The sequence below is a fragment of the Chrysochloris asiatica genome, unplaced genomic scaffold (assembly GCF_000296735.1).
Source record: "Chrysochloris asiatica unplaced genomic scaffold, ChrAsi1.0 scaffold00105, whole genome shotgun sequence".
In the NCBI taxonomy this organism is placed as follows: Eukaryota; Metazoa; Chordata; class Mammalia; order Afrosoricida; family Chrysochloridae; genus Chrysochloris; species Chrysochloris asiatica.
In genome coordinates, this window is record NW_006408623.1 from 7,467,780 (window position 1) to 7,487,437 (window position 19,658).

Consider the following 19,658-nt stretch of genomic DNA (forward strand, 5'->3'; position numbering starts at 1 on the left):
TGTGCCATGGAGTCAGTTCTGACTCATAGCGACCCTGTGCAGGGTTTCTGAGCCTTTAAATCTTCACGGGAGCAGAAAGCCTCATCTTCCTCCTGTGTAACAGCTGGTAGTTTCGAACTGTTGACCCTGAGGTTAGCAGCCCGATTCATAACCACTACGCTGGTCTTCCCTGTAGGTACATGGATAGTATCCTATCACAGACAGCGTTGTACCTCATGACTGACTAATCTGGATATATTCTTTTTGACAATGAATGTAACACCATTCCTCTTCAATTTGTCATTCCCGGCATAGTAAACCATGTGGTTGTCAGATTCAAAATGGCCAATACCAGTCCATTTCAGCTCACCAATGCCTAAGATATCAATGTTTATGCATTCCATTTCATTTTTGACAACTTCCGGTGTTCCCAGATTCATACTTCGTACATTCCATGTTCCGATTTTCAGTGAATGTTTACAGCTGTTTCTCTTCATTTTAGAGTTGTGCGCCCTCAGCAAATGAAGGTCCCGTGGGCTTTTCTCCCACATGCTTTACTCCATTCACGTCATCACAGTCAACTTTACTTTGAGGAGGCAGGTCTTCCTTCAGTCACATTTTGAGTGTCTTCCAACCTGAGGGGCTCATTTTCTGGCACTATATTTGACAGTGTTTCTCTGCTATTCATAAGGTTTTCAGTGACTAAATATTTGAAAGTAGTTCATCACTCCTTCTTTCTAGTCTGTCTTCATTTGGAAGCTCATCTGAAACCTGTCCACCATGGGTGACACTGCTGGTATTTAAAATACCCATGGCATAGTTTCCAGAATCACAGCAACTCACAAACCACCACAGTAATTCATAAAATCCAAGGATACATAAAATTCAAGAGCAATTTTGGAACTACAAGGGGGCTTCAAAAACTCGTGGAAAAATCCCATGAGCATTGTAGTCCATTTTTCCACAAACCTTTCAAAGCCTTCCCATATGCTTGTGTGCTGATGTTTTCATAGCCCCAGTGTTGGAGTTGGGAGCTGGGGACCATCTGTGGATGCTTTCGGGTTTCCCCACTGGTAGATCTCAGGATCACCGTGAGCTGACGTGTTCCTATGCTAATGGGTACTCTGGGTCCTCGTCCACACAGACACTTGGCTTTGAAGAAATCAAGTAGGCTTTTCTTTGGTTAGCCAAGACCCCAAAATGAAATGCAATTCCAAATGGAGGGGGGAAACAACGTTTCTGAAAGAAAAACAAAAGTTTGCTCACTTTCTAGAGGTTTGGATTGGCTGTTCTTGAGGAAATGGAAAGTAACAAGTATAAGCAAGGCTGCGGAGAAATGGGAACCATCCTCCCTTGGGATTGTACATGGTGCCGCTGTTGTAGAAAGCAGTTTGGAGGTTCTTCAGACAGTTAAGCTTCGGGCAGTCATGTTGTTGTTGTTGTGAAGTGCCGTTGAGTCGATAACGACCCATAGTGACCCCGCATAGGGTTTCCAAGGAGCAGCTGGTGAGCTTGAACCACCAACCTTGCAGTTCAGACGACTTTGCAGTTTGATGCATTAGCCCACAGTGCCACACCAGGACTCCTCGGGCAATAATGAGGCCCAGCATTTCCACTCATAAGTGCACGAACAAAACTGAAAGGAGGGACGTCAGCAGATGCTTGTACCCCTGTGTTTACTGGAAACAGCCGAGGAATGGAAACGCAGCACATGGCCCATACACACAGAGGGACAGTAGACATCCATAGAAAAGGTGCTTACATACACTGTGAAAACGAGGAAGCTTGAACTAAGGCAGACATAAAAGGACAAACATTGTATGAACTCATTTATGCACAATATTTTAAATGCTCATAGGTAAAACCATGAAGACAAAACAAGATTCTTGCTTGCCAGGGAGTGGGGCCAGGGACAGATGAGGGCATGGGGACAGTTTTAAAAGGTGGAGAAAAAGAACAATTCATCACCTAAGCATACTACAAGAAGCTCTGGTAGTGTAGTGGTTACGAGTTGGGCTGCCAACCTCAAGGTTGCAGTTCAAAACTACCAGCTGTTCTGCAGGAAAAAGATGAAGCGTTCTGCTCCTGTAAAGATGTATAGCCTCGGAAAACCCTGTACAGGGTTGCTGTGAGTCAGAACTGACTCCACTCCACGGTATTTAACAACAAGTATACCACAAAGGAGCTCTGGTAGCATTGTGGTTATGAGTCACATTGTTAATCTCAAGGTCAGCAGTTCAAAACCACAGGCTGTTCCATGGGAGAAAGATGAGGCTTTCTGCTCCCGTAAAGATTTATAGCCTTTGAAACCCTGTGCAGGGTCGCTCTTCTTAGCAAGAGCAGAAAGCCTCATCTTTGTCCTGCACAGTGCCTGGTGGGCTGGAACCCATGCTTTTCATACGAATGCTTTGACTAGATTTTCCTAATGTCATCTGTTGACATGAAAACAACCGCCTGACTGTAAGCTACAAGCAAACTTGGGACTGCTACCCCTGGAGGGAATCTCTACATGGGGAGAGCTAGCAGGTCTCAGAACCGTGTATGAAACCAACAAAAATGGCCGTCTTGTGAAAGAGAGGCCTCAGTGCAGTTGTGTTTCGGGTCAAGCTCTTGTTGAGATTGTAGGGTTCAGCAGCTGAGAGGCAGGGCCAGGGAATTGCCAAGAGAACTGACGAGGAGGGAGGGGCCATTCTGAATGCATGGGTGGACTTGAAGGTACAGCTGGAGCGATTCCTATTTAATAGAAAGTAACCATTTGATCATTATAATCACTTTTAAATGCATACATTGATTCTTTTAAATGCCAGAAAGCATGACAGAAAAGACAAGCAAGGAAGTAGGCATTTCTGTCTCATGGGGAATTTTGTGGTAAACATGCCAAGAGATGCAGCCATTAAATTAAGAGTACCAAAGGGAAACACTCTCCTACACTGGACTTTTAAGCAGAAGGGACACATTGTCTACAGTGTAGAGCAGGAAAGAGCAGGTTGTCACACTGAAAAATCGTTATTAATTTGCGTCGTCAGATCTCACAGATAACCTTGACCATTTCACCAGTAGATGACTCGGGCACCAAAGTCATCTGCAGGCCAGTGGTGACCTTCTGAATGCCGCTGGTCCCTCAGCATCCAGGACAAATTCTTCTATCCAGGATCCCCTGGAGACAATTTACCTGAAGCACATCTAGGTTTTCTTTTGTGTTTGAAACCATTGTAATGCTTGCATTTCCCCTTTGGGCTTCTTTGGTTTGCTTTGCATCTCTCCTGGCCATTTTCTGATAATTTCACATAGAACATGTTATACATCTTTCTTAGTGGCCTTGGTGGCTCAGTGGTTCTCTGAGGAACTGTAAGATCAGCAATCAGCAGTTGAGTGCAGGGAGCCAGGAAATTGTCTGTCGTCTGCTCCTGGAAAGGGCCACAGCCTAGGAAGCAGCAGGGCCGCTCGGCTCTGTGCACTTTGTTTACTACGACAGCAAGCAGCAGCTAAGTACCCTAACACACTCAGTATTTCTCATTTCCAAAGTGGTTTTAAACCAGCAAACCCCTAACTTGCCTCTTCATCTGCTATTGCTGCTGTTGTTGTTGAGTTGTATGCTGACCACAACACGATGGAAGGAAGCCTCATCATCCTCATGATGGGTGTGGATTGGACTGTGTGACCATGTGGTTTTCATTGGTGGTTTTTCAAAGTAGATGACCAGGCCTTTCTTCCTAGTCTTTCCTCGTTCTGAATGACAGCAGTACTCAGGCCAGTGGTGGCTGTGGGGGAGGAACCAAACCCAGGCTCTGTAGATGGGAGCTGGCCGCCCCTCCGTCCTGTGGTCCTGTGTACAAGCCCCGCCCTCATTTGTAGAGTGTGGCTTCCTGGTGCCACAGAGCCTCGGAGGCTGCTATCAAAGGCTACTCTCAGGTCTGTACCAGCCCTGTGTGCTGTTCTCAGCTGAATAGGAACAAGGGACAAGAGGGAGGGTGGGGGTGGAAACTGGCCAAGCTTGTTTACATGCTGGGCCTGCTAGCTGGACCGTGGTGGGCAGCATGGGCCCCTCCCACGATGAGGGCACCAGGAAAAGACAGGCGAGGCCTCCCAAGCAGACAACTTCTAATGCAGACACTGGAAGACAAGCTCTAAGCTGCCTGAAAAAATGTCCTCAAGACCCAGGCATGGAAATGGCACCTAAACGGGGCACTGGTGATGCCATGAGTCAGTCAGTGGGCTGCTAACCACAAAGTTGGCTGTTCAAATCCACTAGCTGCTCCAAGGGAAAAAGTGAGGCTATCTGCCCCCATAGGATTGGTAGTTTTGGAAAACCTACCCAGAGTCACCGTGAGTCAGAGTGGACTCGATGGCAGTGGGTTTGGGGAAAGGGTGAAATGAATGGACTAGACGCCATTGGGCTGTTAACCACCAGCTGCTCTGCAGGACAGAGGTGAGCCAGTCTGCCTCTGAAAGCATGGCAGCCTTGGAAATCCTGAAGGAGTGGCTCTGTTCTGTCCCATCGGGTCCCCGTGAGCAGCTGTCAGCTCGGTGGCAGTGAGTTTGATTTGGTTTAATATGGGGTGAAGTGAATTGACAGCAGTGTTTTGGTTCATTTTGGTCTATGGGGTAAAATGCACACATCCGTCCTACAGGCCACCAGAGTGATTGTGATGAGAAGTCAGCTTACAAGGATGGAACCATAGCGTTCCTGGTGTAAAGAAAATGCTCCTCGGCACTAGAAGCAGGTGCTGTGAGAACAAAACTGTGCTCTACGTCCCATGGATTTTCCAGACTCAGCTTGCCAGCCCTTTCGTCTGTGGTACCTCTGAGTAGACAGGTAGATGCAAACTTCCAATATTTGGGTGATAGCAGCCTAACAAGTTAACCATTGGCTCCACCTAGGGAGTCCAGATTTGTTCCCTCACTAAACAGCAGTTCAGGTTAATATGTTCAGGTAGAGCACCTCAGTGTGATTACAGTTCACACTTTGACTTATTTATTTCTCCATACTTGAAGTGTCCTTCTTTCACCTTGATGGTTCTAGAGACAAAAAGATTTGGGGAACACTAGACTAGAGGAGGTAGATTTGGGGAGTGCTGGGTTAGAGGAGGTAGATTTGGGGAGACTAGAGGAGGTAGATTTGGGGAGCCCTGGGTTAAACGAGGTAGATTCAGGGAGCGCTAGGGTACATTCAGGGAGCACTAGATGAGAGGGGGTAGATTCAGGGAGCATTAGATTAGAGGAGGTAGATTCCGGAGCGCTGGGTTAGAGGAGGTTGATTCCGGAGCGCTGGGTTAGAGGAGGTAGATTCCGGAGCGCTGGGTTAGAGGAGGTAGATTCCGGAGCGCTGGGTTAAAGGAGGTAGTGTGCTGGTATGTAGCTCCAACCTCCAAGAGGAGGATTTCAGTTATTTAAGCAACAAAGGCTACTCTTTTGCCTAATCCCATGGGCATTGCTGGTGAACAGGTGAGCGCACAGGTAGAAGTGCTAGTATATTTCAAATGATCCCTGGTAGTGCAGTGGGTTAGGCATCGGGCTGCTAACTATAAGGTCAGCCTTTTAAACTCACCAGCCACTCTGCTCCTGTTGGGATTTACAGTCTCCGAAACCCTCTGGAGCCCTCTCCTCTATTCTCCTGCCTCACCATGACTGGAAGGCAGTGGGCTTGTTGGGGTCTGACAAAACTAAATGAAGTATATATAGAATGGTTACTAACAAAACAATACACATGAAGTAACTGGATGTGCTTTGAAAGTCTAAACCATAAGTGCTATGTTGTATTTTTATGTTGGGTTGTATGTTCAGTAGACATATTCCAAGCTATACTTTCATCCTTTAATGAAAGGTTTTTTTCTTTTTCAGCATTAGTGCATTAAGGACTTATAACCTCTCTTAGATTAGTGCAGTGCTACTGAAAACAAAAATTAGAGGAAAGAAACCTAATGTCTTTCTTTGCAAGTTTCAGCCCAAAGTGTTGTGAGGAACGGACAACCCATCATTTTTATAGTCACAGAAAGAACGCAGAAGTACTTCATGGGAATACAAGAATGTCACAAAATTAAAGGCAATTTCCCCAAAATTACTGTAACAGAACAAATGACTCCGTTATGGCATTGGGATACTAGGCCCCTCACTGAACTGGAGGGCTCTGGAAATCTCTCAGATTTAGAGGGAGAGGCACGCAAGGGAGGGGGAGCCGCAGTGTCCGCTGGCATCATTGCTCCTGAGCGGACGTACAGCCTTTCGTAGGCCCGGGCATCCTGTGCATTCTCATCTGATGGGTCTGTGACAGCAATTACATGCCACTTTAGAACAAGGACAGGTTTTTGTTTTGTTTTTCCAACTGGCTGTGTGCCTTGTATCCTTTCAGTGAGTTTTCATTAAGGTCAGTGAATGGTCCGTGCTGAGGAAGGCCGAGGGAACCCAGTGAGTCTCGTGGTAGGCGTGCAGGCTGGATGTGGACTTGGGACAGGTGCTGGGCTGGAGTTGTGTGAGATGATGCCACCTTTCTGGTTCGGTGGTGGGATGTGAAGGTGGGTAAAGGAGGATGAAGAGTCCTCTCTTTAGTGTGTCTCTCTCTCTTTTTTAAATGTTTTATTGTGAATTATGTGATAGTTTACATGGGAGAACATTAGTTTTACATTCATCCTATCATATTTCATTTCATTGCCATGGTTACAATCCCCTCCATGCATCATCAACCAACCAAAGGGCATATATAATACAAGCCTGCTCCGCGGTCATCAGCACATAGCCCCTCTCCCTCTCTGTGTCTAAAGTCCCCAGCTGCTCCATCTCTCCACATCATCGTCTCTGCCTCCATCTCAGGCATCACTGCTTCTCTGGGTAGGGTCCTGCTCTCCGCTCTTCTCCCTTGATGGTCCCAGCGAACAACCGCTCCTAGACTGAAAAGTTAATCACTCCACTCCTTGCTACAAAACGTCTACCTTTACATTTCCAACCCTCACAAGCAATCCTGATAACAATTATTCACTATTGTATCACAAGAGACCCATCCGCATTTCATTTCATCAGCCCCGCCTAGACAGATTGGATACTACTCAGTGGAGAGTCTACCTTCCTTCATGCTCTCTGCATCTAGGTTCCCTCTTGAAAGCTTGTAAGCCAGTCACTTCTTGCCTTTGTAGATCCCCCTCCCCATTTTGGGTAGCCAATGTCCAAGTTGCCCATCCCTGTCTACTCTGTGTGTGGAGGGGGTGGGAATGATCCTTACTGTAAGGATTTGTTCCCTCTTTTGAGCTACTGCATCCATAGCTGTAGGTCAAGTTCATCAAATTGTATCAGATTACTCTTTTTTTCCTCTTCTTTCTTCTTCTAGTTGAGCTCTGATCATCCATCCAGTCATTGAAGCCAAGTCAAGTGGGTATTATCTGCAACTGTGGGTGTTCTTGTGCATATGCCCTTTTAGTGTCTCTCTTCATAGGATGCCCAGAAATTCCACAAGTATGAGGGGCTTTACCAAACAGAAATGTAGTCTCTCACCGTTCAGGAGGCTAGAAGTCCAAATTCAGGGCTCAATTTCTGTCCAGCTCAATCTGTTCCAGCTGCTAACCAGCCATTCTTAGAGTCCTTGGGTTCCTGACGGGTCTGCCCGAGTCTTCCGATACCCATGGATTTCCCCCACATCTGCTGCCTTCTCTCCCTCATCTGCTCTTTAATGTCTCAGGCATGATTCATTTAAAACATCCGACACTGGCATGGAACCATTAACATAACAAAGTACTAATCCCAAATGGGTTTACAGTCACAGGTATGTTGTTGTTGTGAGGTTCTGTTCAAGTGGGTTCTGACTCTTCGAGACCCTGTGGGCAGCAGAAATAAAACCCTGGCTAGTCCCGAGCCACCCCCACAATCTCAGCTGTTTGAGCTTATTGCTGCAGCCACTCTGCCACTCCATCTCAGTGAGGGGCTTCTTCGTTTTCACAGACCACGTCCCTTTTAATGACATGTCCAAAGTCTCACCATCCTGGTTTCCAAGGAGCGTTCTGACTGTGCTTCTTCCAACACAGATTTGTTTATTCTTCTGGCAGTCCGTGGGACTTTCTTTATTCTTTATCAACCCAGTAATTCACTGTCCAGCTCTCACATGCACATGAAGTGATTGAAAATACCATGGCTTGGGCAGGTTACCTCTTAGCCTTCAAAGTTACCTCTTTGTTTTTTTTTTAACACTTCAAAGAGGTCTTTTGCAGCAGATTTGCCCAATGCAAGACGTCACTTGATTTCTTAAATGCGGCTTCCAGGGATGTTGGTTATGGATCCAAGTAAACTAAAATCCTTGATAACGCCAGTCTCTTCTTCATTTCTCATGCTGTGGTTTCAGGATCCGGTTCTTACGGTTTTCATGTCCTTTACACTGAGGTGCAATCCATACTGAAGGCTGTGGTCTTGAATCTTCAGATTAAATCAAGTATGGTGAAAGAATACAACCCTGGTGCACCCCTTTCTGTTGGAACAACTGCTTCTTGGTCTATGTACAGGTTCCTCGTCAGCACCATTAAGTGTTCCGGAATGCTCTTTCTCTGCAAGTTTGTCATGATCCACACAGTGGAATGCCTTTGCGTAGTCAATGAAGCACATGTGAGCATCTTTCTGGTTTTGTCTGCTTTCAGCCAAGATCCAGTGGTGTTGGCACTGGTATCCCCCTCACTTCATAGCACAGGGGTCAGGATTTACAGCACACATTTTGGGATGCAATTCAGTCCATAGCACAGGGGCAGATCCTACTAGCTGTATCTTAGGAATTTGCTTTCCTGCTCTTTCCTTCCCACCAAGCCCACCTCACCGCTCCCCACTGGGTCCACATTTTCTGCACAAGGACCCTGTGTCCATTCTTCCTGGAAGTGGCCTGTTGCCCATCTCCCCCTGCAGGTGGGCCTTCTTGGTCCTTGTCTGGGTGATGTGGCTGTGACCCCAGCCTGTAACTTGCTGTTTCCAGGGGCAGTGGCAAGTCCCCTGCCAGTCCAGTCCAGAACACGGTGTGTCAGCTGATCTGACCCTGCAGAGCCACTGGTGGGTTTGAACCACTGACCTTTCAGTTGGCAGCTGCACACTTAACTACTTTGTCCCCAGGGCCCATCTTAGAAATGTCATGTAAACACATACTTATGAATTATTCATATGGGGGAGGTGCTCATGGAGTCATTTTGGAAAGAAGATTGAGCCCCAAAGTGATTCTCCCCCACATAACTTTGGGGAGAAATGAGACAATACTCGCTGGAACACTCTGCTATTTATTGGCCTTGTCTTTGATTGGCCTCATTACTGTGTATTTTAATGACTTAAAAACATTGGTCAGGAGCCCCCCAATGAAAAGACGTCCAGGGAACATCCACCTGCATGCACCGGGCAGCGCCCAAGCCCCTGAGCTGTGGATAGCTCTTCCCAACTCTGGTCCCTGTGAAGCTCCTCAGGGCCTCAGCTCACCTGTTGTCGATGGTGATGCTTTTCAGGTGCCAATGGAGGGAGCTTGGCCGGTGCATACTGGCTCGGCTTGTTAAAGTGCGCTGAGTCCACAAAGCTTTGGGCTTTCTGTCGCGGCAACTTGGTCACGAGGACTGCAGTGAGTGAGTCCTGCCAGTCACGGCGCTTCCCCTGGAAGCCTACTTGAATGGTAATCATCAGCTGCAGTAATTGCTGTGGAAAGGGGAGCCTCCAGAGCCTTTACATCTAATCATTTATTTATAAACCCGGAGGTGGCATCTGCAGAAGACGCACTCAGGGTCAACTTTGTGCTCAAAACACTTGCCTGGTGTTTACATTTCACAGCGCGAGATTTTTTTTTTTTTTTTAACAGTACCTCCAGCCCACATGATCACAAAAGGCCGCCGGTGCGCGGGTAGCCGTTCCGCACCTCATTGCCTGGCCCGGCCACTTCATTACGATGCCTCGCTGGGAGCCGTCCCCTCTGTATTCGCTGAAATATGCATGTTTTTCCATCTCATTAATTCAGTCTACATACAATTAATTTTTGCCTATTAATAAACCCCTTGGTGTTAGTGACAGCTATCCACACCACTTCACCTAGTGTGGAATAAGGAAAATGTACTTGCGGATTCCTACCCCTGGTTTGGAGCTGTCAGATCGCATGGGGTGTGTGTGTGTTTGTGTGTAAATCAAGCCCCACCAGGACATCTAAACTGAGCAGGACTGGCCAATGGGGAAGTTGGCAAGGCTAATTGGCAACACTTTATTTTGAGGCAGAGATGGTTCTGTGTTGAAAGACTCTCCCTGTCTGGGAGACTGGGGTTCAATTCCCAGCCAGTGAGGTTTGTGTATTGCTGGGATACTGACCAGATTTAATTGCAGCTTCCTGACTATGTAGACTAGGGGGAAAGTTCTGGTAACCTACTGCTTCTCAAAACCCGCCGATGAACCTCCCATGGATCACTGACCATGGGCAGGGTGGTGTGGGACAGGGCAGCGTGGCGTCTCCATGAGTCTGGGATCAACTCAGCAGCTGCTAACAACACAACATACTGGGGGTCTCAGGCTGGAGTGGGGGAATTGTTCACTTTTTATTTGGGACCTAGATCAGTCTTCTGCGAATTGAAATCCTTGTTTACTTCAGACACCCCTCAAGGTGTGTGTCTTCAAATCTCTTCGTTTGTGAAAAGAAAAACTTAGAAATTCACACAGGGGGTGGGGGGTGGGGTGGGCGTAGTTGTGTGATCTGCATACTCCAAGGGAACCAGCAGATGTCAGAACTCAGAATGGAGACTCCACATGAGAAGGTGGTCCCACTGCACCTTGGAGCCTGCCCAGGAAGGGAAGGTGTCCCCCAAGACCTTTATCCAACTCAGCTCTTTTCTCCATCTTGGTTACGAGGAAACTTTTTTGGAGCTCCGGCCACCAGCCAGGAGGAAACACAAGCCTTACAGAGATGGGAAGCCTTGTTAAAAGTTCTTGCCTGGATTTGTCAGGTTACAATTTTCACAAGGAAACTACTCGGCGCTCAGCCCACCAGCCTCGGGGAGATGGGAAGCCTTGCAAGTGTTCTTGTCAGGATTACAATTTCAGTTCACAATGAGAGTCACCCATGAACCTGGTATTCTCACTCCTAAAAGTTGCTGAAGTAGCCAGCCTCTTTCTGAGAAGTTTTCATGGTGTCCCGTGGCAGCCAGAACAGCTGGTGGCCATGCACCTGGGGAAAGCATTCTCCATCCTGGTGAAGCGGGAAGATGGCATCACGTGAACATTCGCTGATGAGGAGAGCCGTAAATTGAAAGCAGCTGAGTGGCTGAAAGCCCGCTTACAAATATGCCCTATTTCACAACTGTATCAACCATAATGATCAATAAGAATACTTTGGTTACTGTAATAGGAATATATAATGGCTTGGGAGCCTCCGGGAGGTGTAAACAGTTAACATGCTGAGCTGCTAACTGAAAGGTTGCAGGTTCAAGTCCACCCAGTGGTGTCTCAGAAGAAAATCCTGGTGATACTTGTCAAAGCACAGCCATTGTGAACCTCGAGAAGAACAGTTCTACTCAGACACACATGGGGTTCTCAGGGTCAATTCCACACCCAACTGGTTTTCATAAGGACTCAGGTAGTTTTGGTTACTGATGACCCCACACAGGACCAGCCACACACTTGCCAACTGTCTGTGTCATCTCTCACTGGCCCCAGGAACCTTGCTCACTCCAACCCCTGCTCTACCCAGCAACCAACGTGTGCTCTCCAAAGAGCCCGTGTCTTCTCTTTGACTCCTGTGTTTAGTCAGTGCCTTTGCACGTTTGCCCATGGCTCCTGAATAGAGCTTGTCCAGCGTGACCTACTGACCCCTTGCCCCATTCCCTTTATCCTCTCCCTGAGCCAGGCACCACCCCTGGATCCTCTCCCTTCCTCTCGGGGCTCCTCTGTCTGGGAGTCCTCTATCCTCACCCACATCCCCCATTCGAGTTGAGCCTCCTATCCAAGGTAACTCGCTGGCTGTTCTTCCGAGAAGCTCCGTTCCATTCCCAACCCCTGTTCACGACACGAGGCTCTGTCATCAGGATAACAACCCGTCCTCTTCCCATGCAAGATGGTGAGCTCTGCACAACTGCACGTGCTCTGTTTGCAGAAGTCAGATCATAGAAAGGTACCTTAGTGAATGGATGGGTTAGAACACCAGTTCTTTGCAACCACACCATGCCCATCCCATAATGACTGTGCCTGGAGCCCATTTGAAAGAAGTTATATCTAATGAAGACATCACAAGATAATGTCTGAGATAAGCAAGTGAGCCACAGAGACCCGGATGAATGTGTACACCTGCCCATCTCTGCCCGCACTTCCGTGTAATTGAATAACCAGGGGTCCATTTAGGGTCCTATTAATGTGCTATTGTCCTTAATTGGCTCCCTGATTTGCAGCTTGGCCAACGAGTCTGCTCTTCCCCTTGCCCTTGATGATTCTAAAGTTTGGGACAGCGCTCACTGGCAGGTGCTTGGAGATGCCATCCAGCATCCGGCTGTGGCTTGAGACGTTTAATTACGTCGCTCTTGAGAAAGTTGGTGACTCTTAGCGTTAATGTCAGAAGCACGGGGAACAGGCAGGCACGGTGCGGTGTGTGTTACTTGACAAGTTAAGAATGAAGCACATTTTTAATTTTTTTAAAAAAAATCAGAATGTCCCTTTCCGCTGCCATTAATACAGTCAGGAGAGAGCAGGGATCTCCGATTCCCAGCGAGTGTCCAGGGTGGCATCCCAATGGACTCGAAAGGTATTTGTCATGTGATCAAGGATGAGAGAAGGCAGTGGCGTGTGTTTGCTGAGAAATGAGGGGTTTTCAGTTGACAGATCCCACCAAGCTGATAAATGCACCTTCTGTGCACCTGTGGTTTCTGCTACCCTGGAACAAATCACCACACCTGGGCCTCTCCTAAGGTGGCAACTCTAATCTGGGTTTGCAAGGCTTGTCTAGGCAGCTCTGGGCTGCTGGAGGATTACTGTTGCTGCTAAGCACTGTCGAGTCACCCCCATGCAAGCAGAACAAAACAGTCCTGCACCAGCCAGGGATCGAGTGTGCACGAGATCATTGTCATCCATAGTGTTGTCTTTGACTGAGTTCTGGAAGTAGATCACCAACTCTTTATTCCCAGTCAGTGTTAGCCCGGAAGATCCATATCACAGCAACAAGCAAGCCGCCCCCTGCAGGTGAGTACCGGCTACGCATGAGTGGCATTGGTTGGTAATTGAACTTGGAAGGTGAGAATTTCTCCCATTGAACCATCACTTGAGGGTTTCTGTTGTTAACTGCCACTGTCTTTCCCATTCATAGTGACCCGTTCACAACAGAACACTGCCCCGTCCTGCACCATCCTCACAGTTGTGGCTACGAGCAGGCCACTATAGCAGCTGGCGTGTCCGTGCATCTTTTGGGGCCTTCCTCACTTTCTCGGACCCTCTATGTTATCAAGCATGTTGTCCTTTTCCAGGGGCTGGTCCCTCCTGGAGACATGTCCAAAGTACATGAGACAGAGTCTCTCCATCCTTACTTCTTCCAACATAGATGAGTCTGTTCTTCCGGCCACTCTTCTTCAGCAACACCACATCAGCACAATCTAAATGCATCCCTTCTTCTGAAGTCCTCCTCATTCATTGTCCAGCTTTCACATGCATATGAGGTGATTGAAAATACCAGGGCTTGGATCCAGTGCACCTGAATCCTAAACATGAGGTCTTTGCAGCAGATTTTCCCAATGCAATACATCCTCTGATTCCCTGACTACTGCTTCCATGAGCATTTATTTTCGATTCAAGTAAAATGAAATCCTCGACAACTTCAGTCTTTTCTCTGTTGATCTTGATGTGGTTTCTTGGTCCAGTTGTGAAAGTTTTTGTTTTCTTTATATTGAGGTGCAATCCACTGGAAGCTGTGGTCTTTGACCTTCATCAGTATTTTAAGTCCTCTTCACGTCCACAAAGCAAGGTTGTACCACCTGCATATCGCAGGTTGTGTTAATGAGTCTTCCTCCAATCCTGATGCTCTGCTCTTGTTTATATAACCCAGCATCTCAGATTATTTGCTCAGCATACAGGATGAATTAGCACGGTTAAAGGATGCAACCCTGGTGCACACCTTTCCTCATTTTTAACCACACAGTGTCCCCTGGTTCTGTTTGAATGACTGTCTCTTGTTCTGTGTACAGGTTCCTCAGAACACAATGGAGTGTTCTGGAATTTCCGTTCTTCTTAATGTTATCTGTAGTTTGTTGTGATCCACCCAGTCAAATGCCTTTGTACAATCAATAAAAACACAAGTAAACTTCTGTCTGGTTTTCTCTGCTTTCACTTAAGGTCCATCTGATGTCAGCAGTGATGTCCACCATTGTCCATCCTCTTCTGACCCCAGCTTGAATTTCTGGTAGCTCTCTGTCATACTGCTGCAAGTTTGTAAAATTATTTTCAGCAGAGGTTTGCTTTCATGTGGTATTAATGATATTGTTTGATGATATCTGTATTCCATTGAGCCACCTTTCTTTGGAATGGGCACAAACAGGGATCTCTTCCAACTGGTTGGTTACATAGCTGTCTTCCAAGTTTCTAGGCATAGAAGTGCTGCTCCAGTTTGTTGAAGCGCTTCACTCTGTATTCTGTCAATTCCTAGAATCATATTTTCTAACTCATATGCTGCCTCCTGAAATGGTTGAACATCGACCAATCCTTTTGGGTACAGTGACTCTTGTGTATTCCTTCCATCTTCTTTGGATGCTTCCTGCGTGATTCAGTGTTCTGCCCAACAGTCCTTCCATATTGCAACTTGAGGCCTGAATATTTTTTTTTCTTCATTTCTTTCCACTTGAGAAATACTCACTCAAAAATACTTCCCTTTTGGTTTCCTAACTCCAGGTCTTTACACATTTCATTTGATGCTTTACTTTGTCTTCTTCAGCTGAGGGTTGTTGTTAAGTACTGTCAAGATGATTCCAACTCATAGTGACCCTGTATAGGGCTTCCAAAGAGTGACTGGAGGGTTTGAACTGCCAACCTTGTGCTTAGCGGTCTAGTGTGTCTCCAACAGCACCACACCAGGATGCAGCGGAGGGTAGAAGCTCTATTTTATTCATCTTTCCATCCCTTGCAACTAAAAGAGTGTGTGCACACAGTAGAGACTCATCAGTCTTTCTGATGGAAAAGTAATGCTGACTGACACCCCCGTAGCGTAGTGAGACCACATGGAAACCCCTGCACACGCCCCCTCCTGGACCAAAGGGGAGAAGCTCTCCATGTCTGACCTGAGCAGCTGCCCTTCTTTGTTGCTGTTGTTTAGGCAAGAGGAAAAAACAAAAACATTTGCCTCTTTTTGATCTTTTCTTCCTTAGAATGTTCGGCTGAGCGTCTCATTTCCAGTACACTCTATTCGCAATTTACCAGCAAGCGTCTGGTTATCCTATACTTCACATTTGCTACAATAGTTACAAGTCTAGTATCTAGATACGTTGTGTGGTAACAATGTCAGTCTGGCAGTGATGAGGCCTGGGTGTGAGGAGGGAGGGATGCTGACTGTGGTGGTCACGGTGCTGCAGCAGTGTGGCTGGGCCATGATCCTGCAAAGATTGGCAGTTACGTGCTGACGTAATTTGGCAATGATGCCAGGATGTACTCACCCTCCATTTGCAGATCTGCTGTCCTCAGCCGCTGTTTTCTCCCAGCGTCTGGTTTTCGCATAACGACCTGGTCTTTGAAAGCTGACCTTGTCCCTAAGTGTGCTCTGAGAGTCTAGGAACTTCATTTTCCCCACAAAGTAGTTCCTTGAAAGTGGCAAGAAGACAAATTTGCAGTTATTCCAAGCTTAGGCTTCAACTCCAGACCCAGCTGACTCCAGCGTTTCTGGATAAACTCTTGAAAACAAGTGCTTTTCCAAAACACACACACAATAATTAGAAAGATCCTCAAACTCAGTAAATTTAAGAGTGGAAGGAGACAGGTCCAAACACTGTGAGAGTTGTGAATGTTGTCTGCAGATAATCTCATGACTGCTTTACAAAAGGAGACCCAGCCCCCTGCATCCTTCTGGTCTGTTTCCTGAGGGATTGCACAGCTCTTCTGAAGACCTGTGCGCTCAGGCAGAGGGCCACTTTGCTGGAAGAGCTGAGAAGATTCTTGGCTTTGTTCTGGAGCAAACTCTTATCAGCTCGGTGGAGATTTGACAAATTTGTTCTTCCTTGTCTTGGGTTGTTTTGGAATTTAAAATCCTTGGCTTTCCCGTGGTTTCATGCTGGTCCGATGAAACCCCACTCAGAGAGAAGAAGAGACACCAAGGTCTGATAAGTCTGGACTGTGTGGTGTATCATTGCACTTGGGGCTGGTCTCACGGTGTGCACGTGCGTAAGCAGAGAACTTGTCGTCCTGCAGCTCGAGCCCAGAACTGCCTGATGTTGACCTATGTGCCCTGGGTAGAGCTGAAAGCTGAAAAGTGTGGAATGCGTTCCCTCTGCACTTTCGCTTCCGGCTCAGGTGAAGGGGCCTCAATTTCCAAGTTTTCATCCAAACAAAGAAACATGCATTAGAAGCACAATCAGAAACCCAAACGGGTGGTTCACAGTATGTACTTGCTTACACGTCTTAATTAAGCAGCTTCGGAGGTTGAACTCTTATGCCTTTCAGGGAATGCATGAAGACTTCCATCAAAACCACTACAGCTCTGAGCAACCGTCCAGTGAAACAGCAGAAATACATAAACAAGGAAGCGTTTGGTAACACTGAAGCAAATCTGGAAACATTTTCTAACGTATTTGCTAGTATCACCTCCACCCCAGCCCGTCCCCTGTCCCCCCACTGGGAATTTCCACTCCTTTACTCTTCAACAGAGGAGCCCTGGGGGTACAGTGGAGTAAGCATTGGGCTGCTTGCCACAAAGTCAAGTGTTCAAACTCACTAGCTGCACTGTGGGAGAAAGATATGGCCGGCATCTTCCCTAATGATTTACAGCCTTGGGAAACCCTAAGGAGAAGTTGGACTGTGTTCTGTAAGGTAGCTGTGAGTTAGAACCAAGTCAGCACCACCTAACAGTAGCAACATGTGACACGGCTGGATTGTTGTTGTTGTTGTTGTGTGCCGTGGAGTCGGTTCCGACTCATAGTGACCCTGTGTAGTGTTTCCGAGGCTGTAAATCTTTACAGGAGCAGAAAGCCTCATCTTTCTCCCACAGAATAGCTAGTAGTTTTGAACTGCTGACCTTGAGGTTAGCAGCCCAATTCATACTCACCAACAACCCCCCCAGAAGTGATGAGTATGTCTGTAGTGTCTTTGTGAGTCAGATTGGGCTGTTCCATGAAGACTTGGGATGCTGGAGATCCTAGTGCGCCCAGAGCCCACCAGCCAGTCAGGGTGGGGAGGGAATCAAGGGAGTGGCCAGATGGACTGGAGAATGGAGTTTGTCACAGGGAGCTGAGAATGAGGCCTCGACTCTACAGGACTAGCCCTCAGCTCCGCTTTGTTTATAGGATGGTCACACCAATCAGGTGGGCTTGAAGGACAATGCGTTAGGTCTGGCAGGCACTCTGGACACAAGTGGGCACTGAGGCCTGGGCAGCTGTCAGGCTGCGGGTGGGGAGGAATCAGCAGGGGCCCTGGGGGATTTTCAGATGTGTAAGGAGGAGGGCTTGGGGGTCCTTGTGAGCAGCAGCAGGCCCCTGGTGGCACAGTTTGCACTTTAGTCCTAACCTAACCATCCATTGCACAGTGGAAGAAAGGCCTGGCAGACTTCTATAAGTCAGTCAGGGAAAACCCCACAGACAGTAACACACACCACACAGACTTGGGGCTTTATGAAACCATAGCAGCAGGGACATAGGGGGCATCATTGATGTGGAGAGAAAGATGGTTTGATGTTTTGACTCGGATTTGATGGTCAGCACCTGGGTGGACCTGTGGGGCACACATGGGTCTCCTCAGTGGACCAGAGTCAAGATGCTGCTCTCCTGCTGTGTGATGGGGTTTGACAGTGGCACGAAGCACCGCGCACTTACTGTTCGTCAGTATCGGCCGCCATTACGCATCATTGTTGTGGCTAGGTGCTGTCCAGTTGGTGCCAACTCACAGTGACCCTGTGTCCAACAGAACAACACACTGCTCGGTCCTGTGCCTTCTTCACAACTGTTACATTTGAGCCCATTGCTGCCCCACTGTGTCGATCTTTCTCCTTAGGGGTCTTCCTCCTTTTTCTCTGTCCCTCCACTTTACCAAACATGATGCCTTTCTCCAGAGATTGGTCCCTTCTGATAGGTCTGAAGAACATGACATGAAATCTCACCTTGGTTTCAAGGCGCATTCTCTCTGATGTCAGGTGGATCTTGGCTGAAAGCAGAGAATACCAGAAAGATGTTTACCTGTGCCTTATTGACTTTAACTGCTGTTAACTATGTGAGTCATAACAAGCTATGGGCAACTTGCAGAGAAGGAGTATTCCAGAACATTCAATGTACTCATGAGGAACTTGTGCATGGACCAACAGACAGTCATTACTTATTCAACCTGTATACTGAACAAATAATCCGAGAAGCTGGCTTATATGAAAAAGAATGTGACATCAGGATTGGAGGAAGACTCATTAGCAACTTGTGATACACAGGTAAAAGAACTTTGCTTGGTAAAAGTTGAAGAGAACTTAAAATACTTACTGATGAAGATTAAAGACCAGTCTTCAGTATGGATTGTACCTCAATGTAATTAAAATTAAAATCAAAATCTGGACTACTGGACCAATTAGCACCGTATTATATGGAGAAGAGATTGAAGTTATCAAAGACTTCATTTTGCTTGGGTCAACCATCAACACTCATGAAAGTGGCATTCAAGATTTAAAACAATGTACTCTGCATTAGGCAAGTCTGCTCTTTAAAGTGTTCAAGAGCAGAGATGTCAGTTTGAGGACTCTGGTGCACCTGACCAAGCCATGGTATTTTCAGTAGCCTGGTGTACATGCAAAAATTGGACAATGAAAAGGAAGACCGTAGAAGAACTGATGCATTTGAGTTATGATGTTGGGGGAGAATATTAAAAGTACCATGGACTGCTAAAAGAACAAACAAATCTATCTTGGAAGGAGTACAGCAGAATGCTCCTTAGAAGCCAGGATGGCCAAACTTCATCTCTCATACTTAGGACATATTATTATCAGGAGGCACCAGCTCCTGGATAAAGATATCTTATTGATAAAATGGAGGGTCCACAAAAAAGAGGAAAGCCCCCAATGAGATGGATTGATACAGTGGCAGCAGCAATGGGCTCAAGCTTAACAATTTGAACGTCGTGTAGGACCAGTCGGTGTTTGATTCTGTAGTGCATAGGTCTCTATGAAGGTCCTGTAGGACCAGGTGGAGTTTGATTCTGTTGTGTGTAGGTCTCTATGAAGGTCCTGTAGGACCAGGCAGTGTTTGATTCTGTAATGCATAGGTCTCTATGAAGGTCGTGTAGGACCAGGTGGTGTTTGATTTTGTAGTGCATAGGTCTCTATGAAGGTCGTGTAGGACCAGTTGGTGTTTGATTCTGTAGTGCATAGGTCTCTATGAAGGTCGTGTAGGACCAGGCGGTGTTTGATTCTGTAGTGCATAGGTCTCTATGAAGGTCGTGTAGGACCAGGTGGTGTTTGATTCTGTAGTGCATAGGTCTCTATGAAGGTCGTGTAGGACCAGGCGGTGTTTGATTCTGTAGTGCATAGGTCTCTATGAAGGTCCTGTAGGACCAGG

At 47.0% G+C, this 19,658-nt stretch overlaps 1 protein-coding gene across 1 annotated transcript in view; it reads left to right on the forward strand.

Moving 5' to 3' along the window:
* Positions 1-19,658, forward strand: part of MGMT (O-6-methylguanine-DNA methyltransferase) — a 207,858-nt gene that overhangs the window by 129,833 nt on the left and 58,367 nt on the right. The window contains exon 4 of the mRNA XM_006867477.1: positions 4,440-4,458. Coding sequence (XP_006867539.1) covers positions 4,440-4,458 — 19 coding nt within the window. The remainder of the gene's footprint in view (positions 1-4,439; positions 4,459-19,658) is intronic.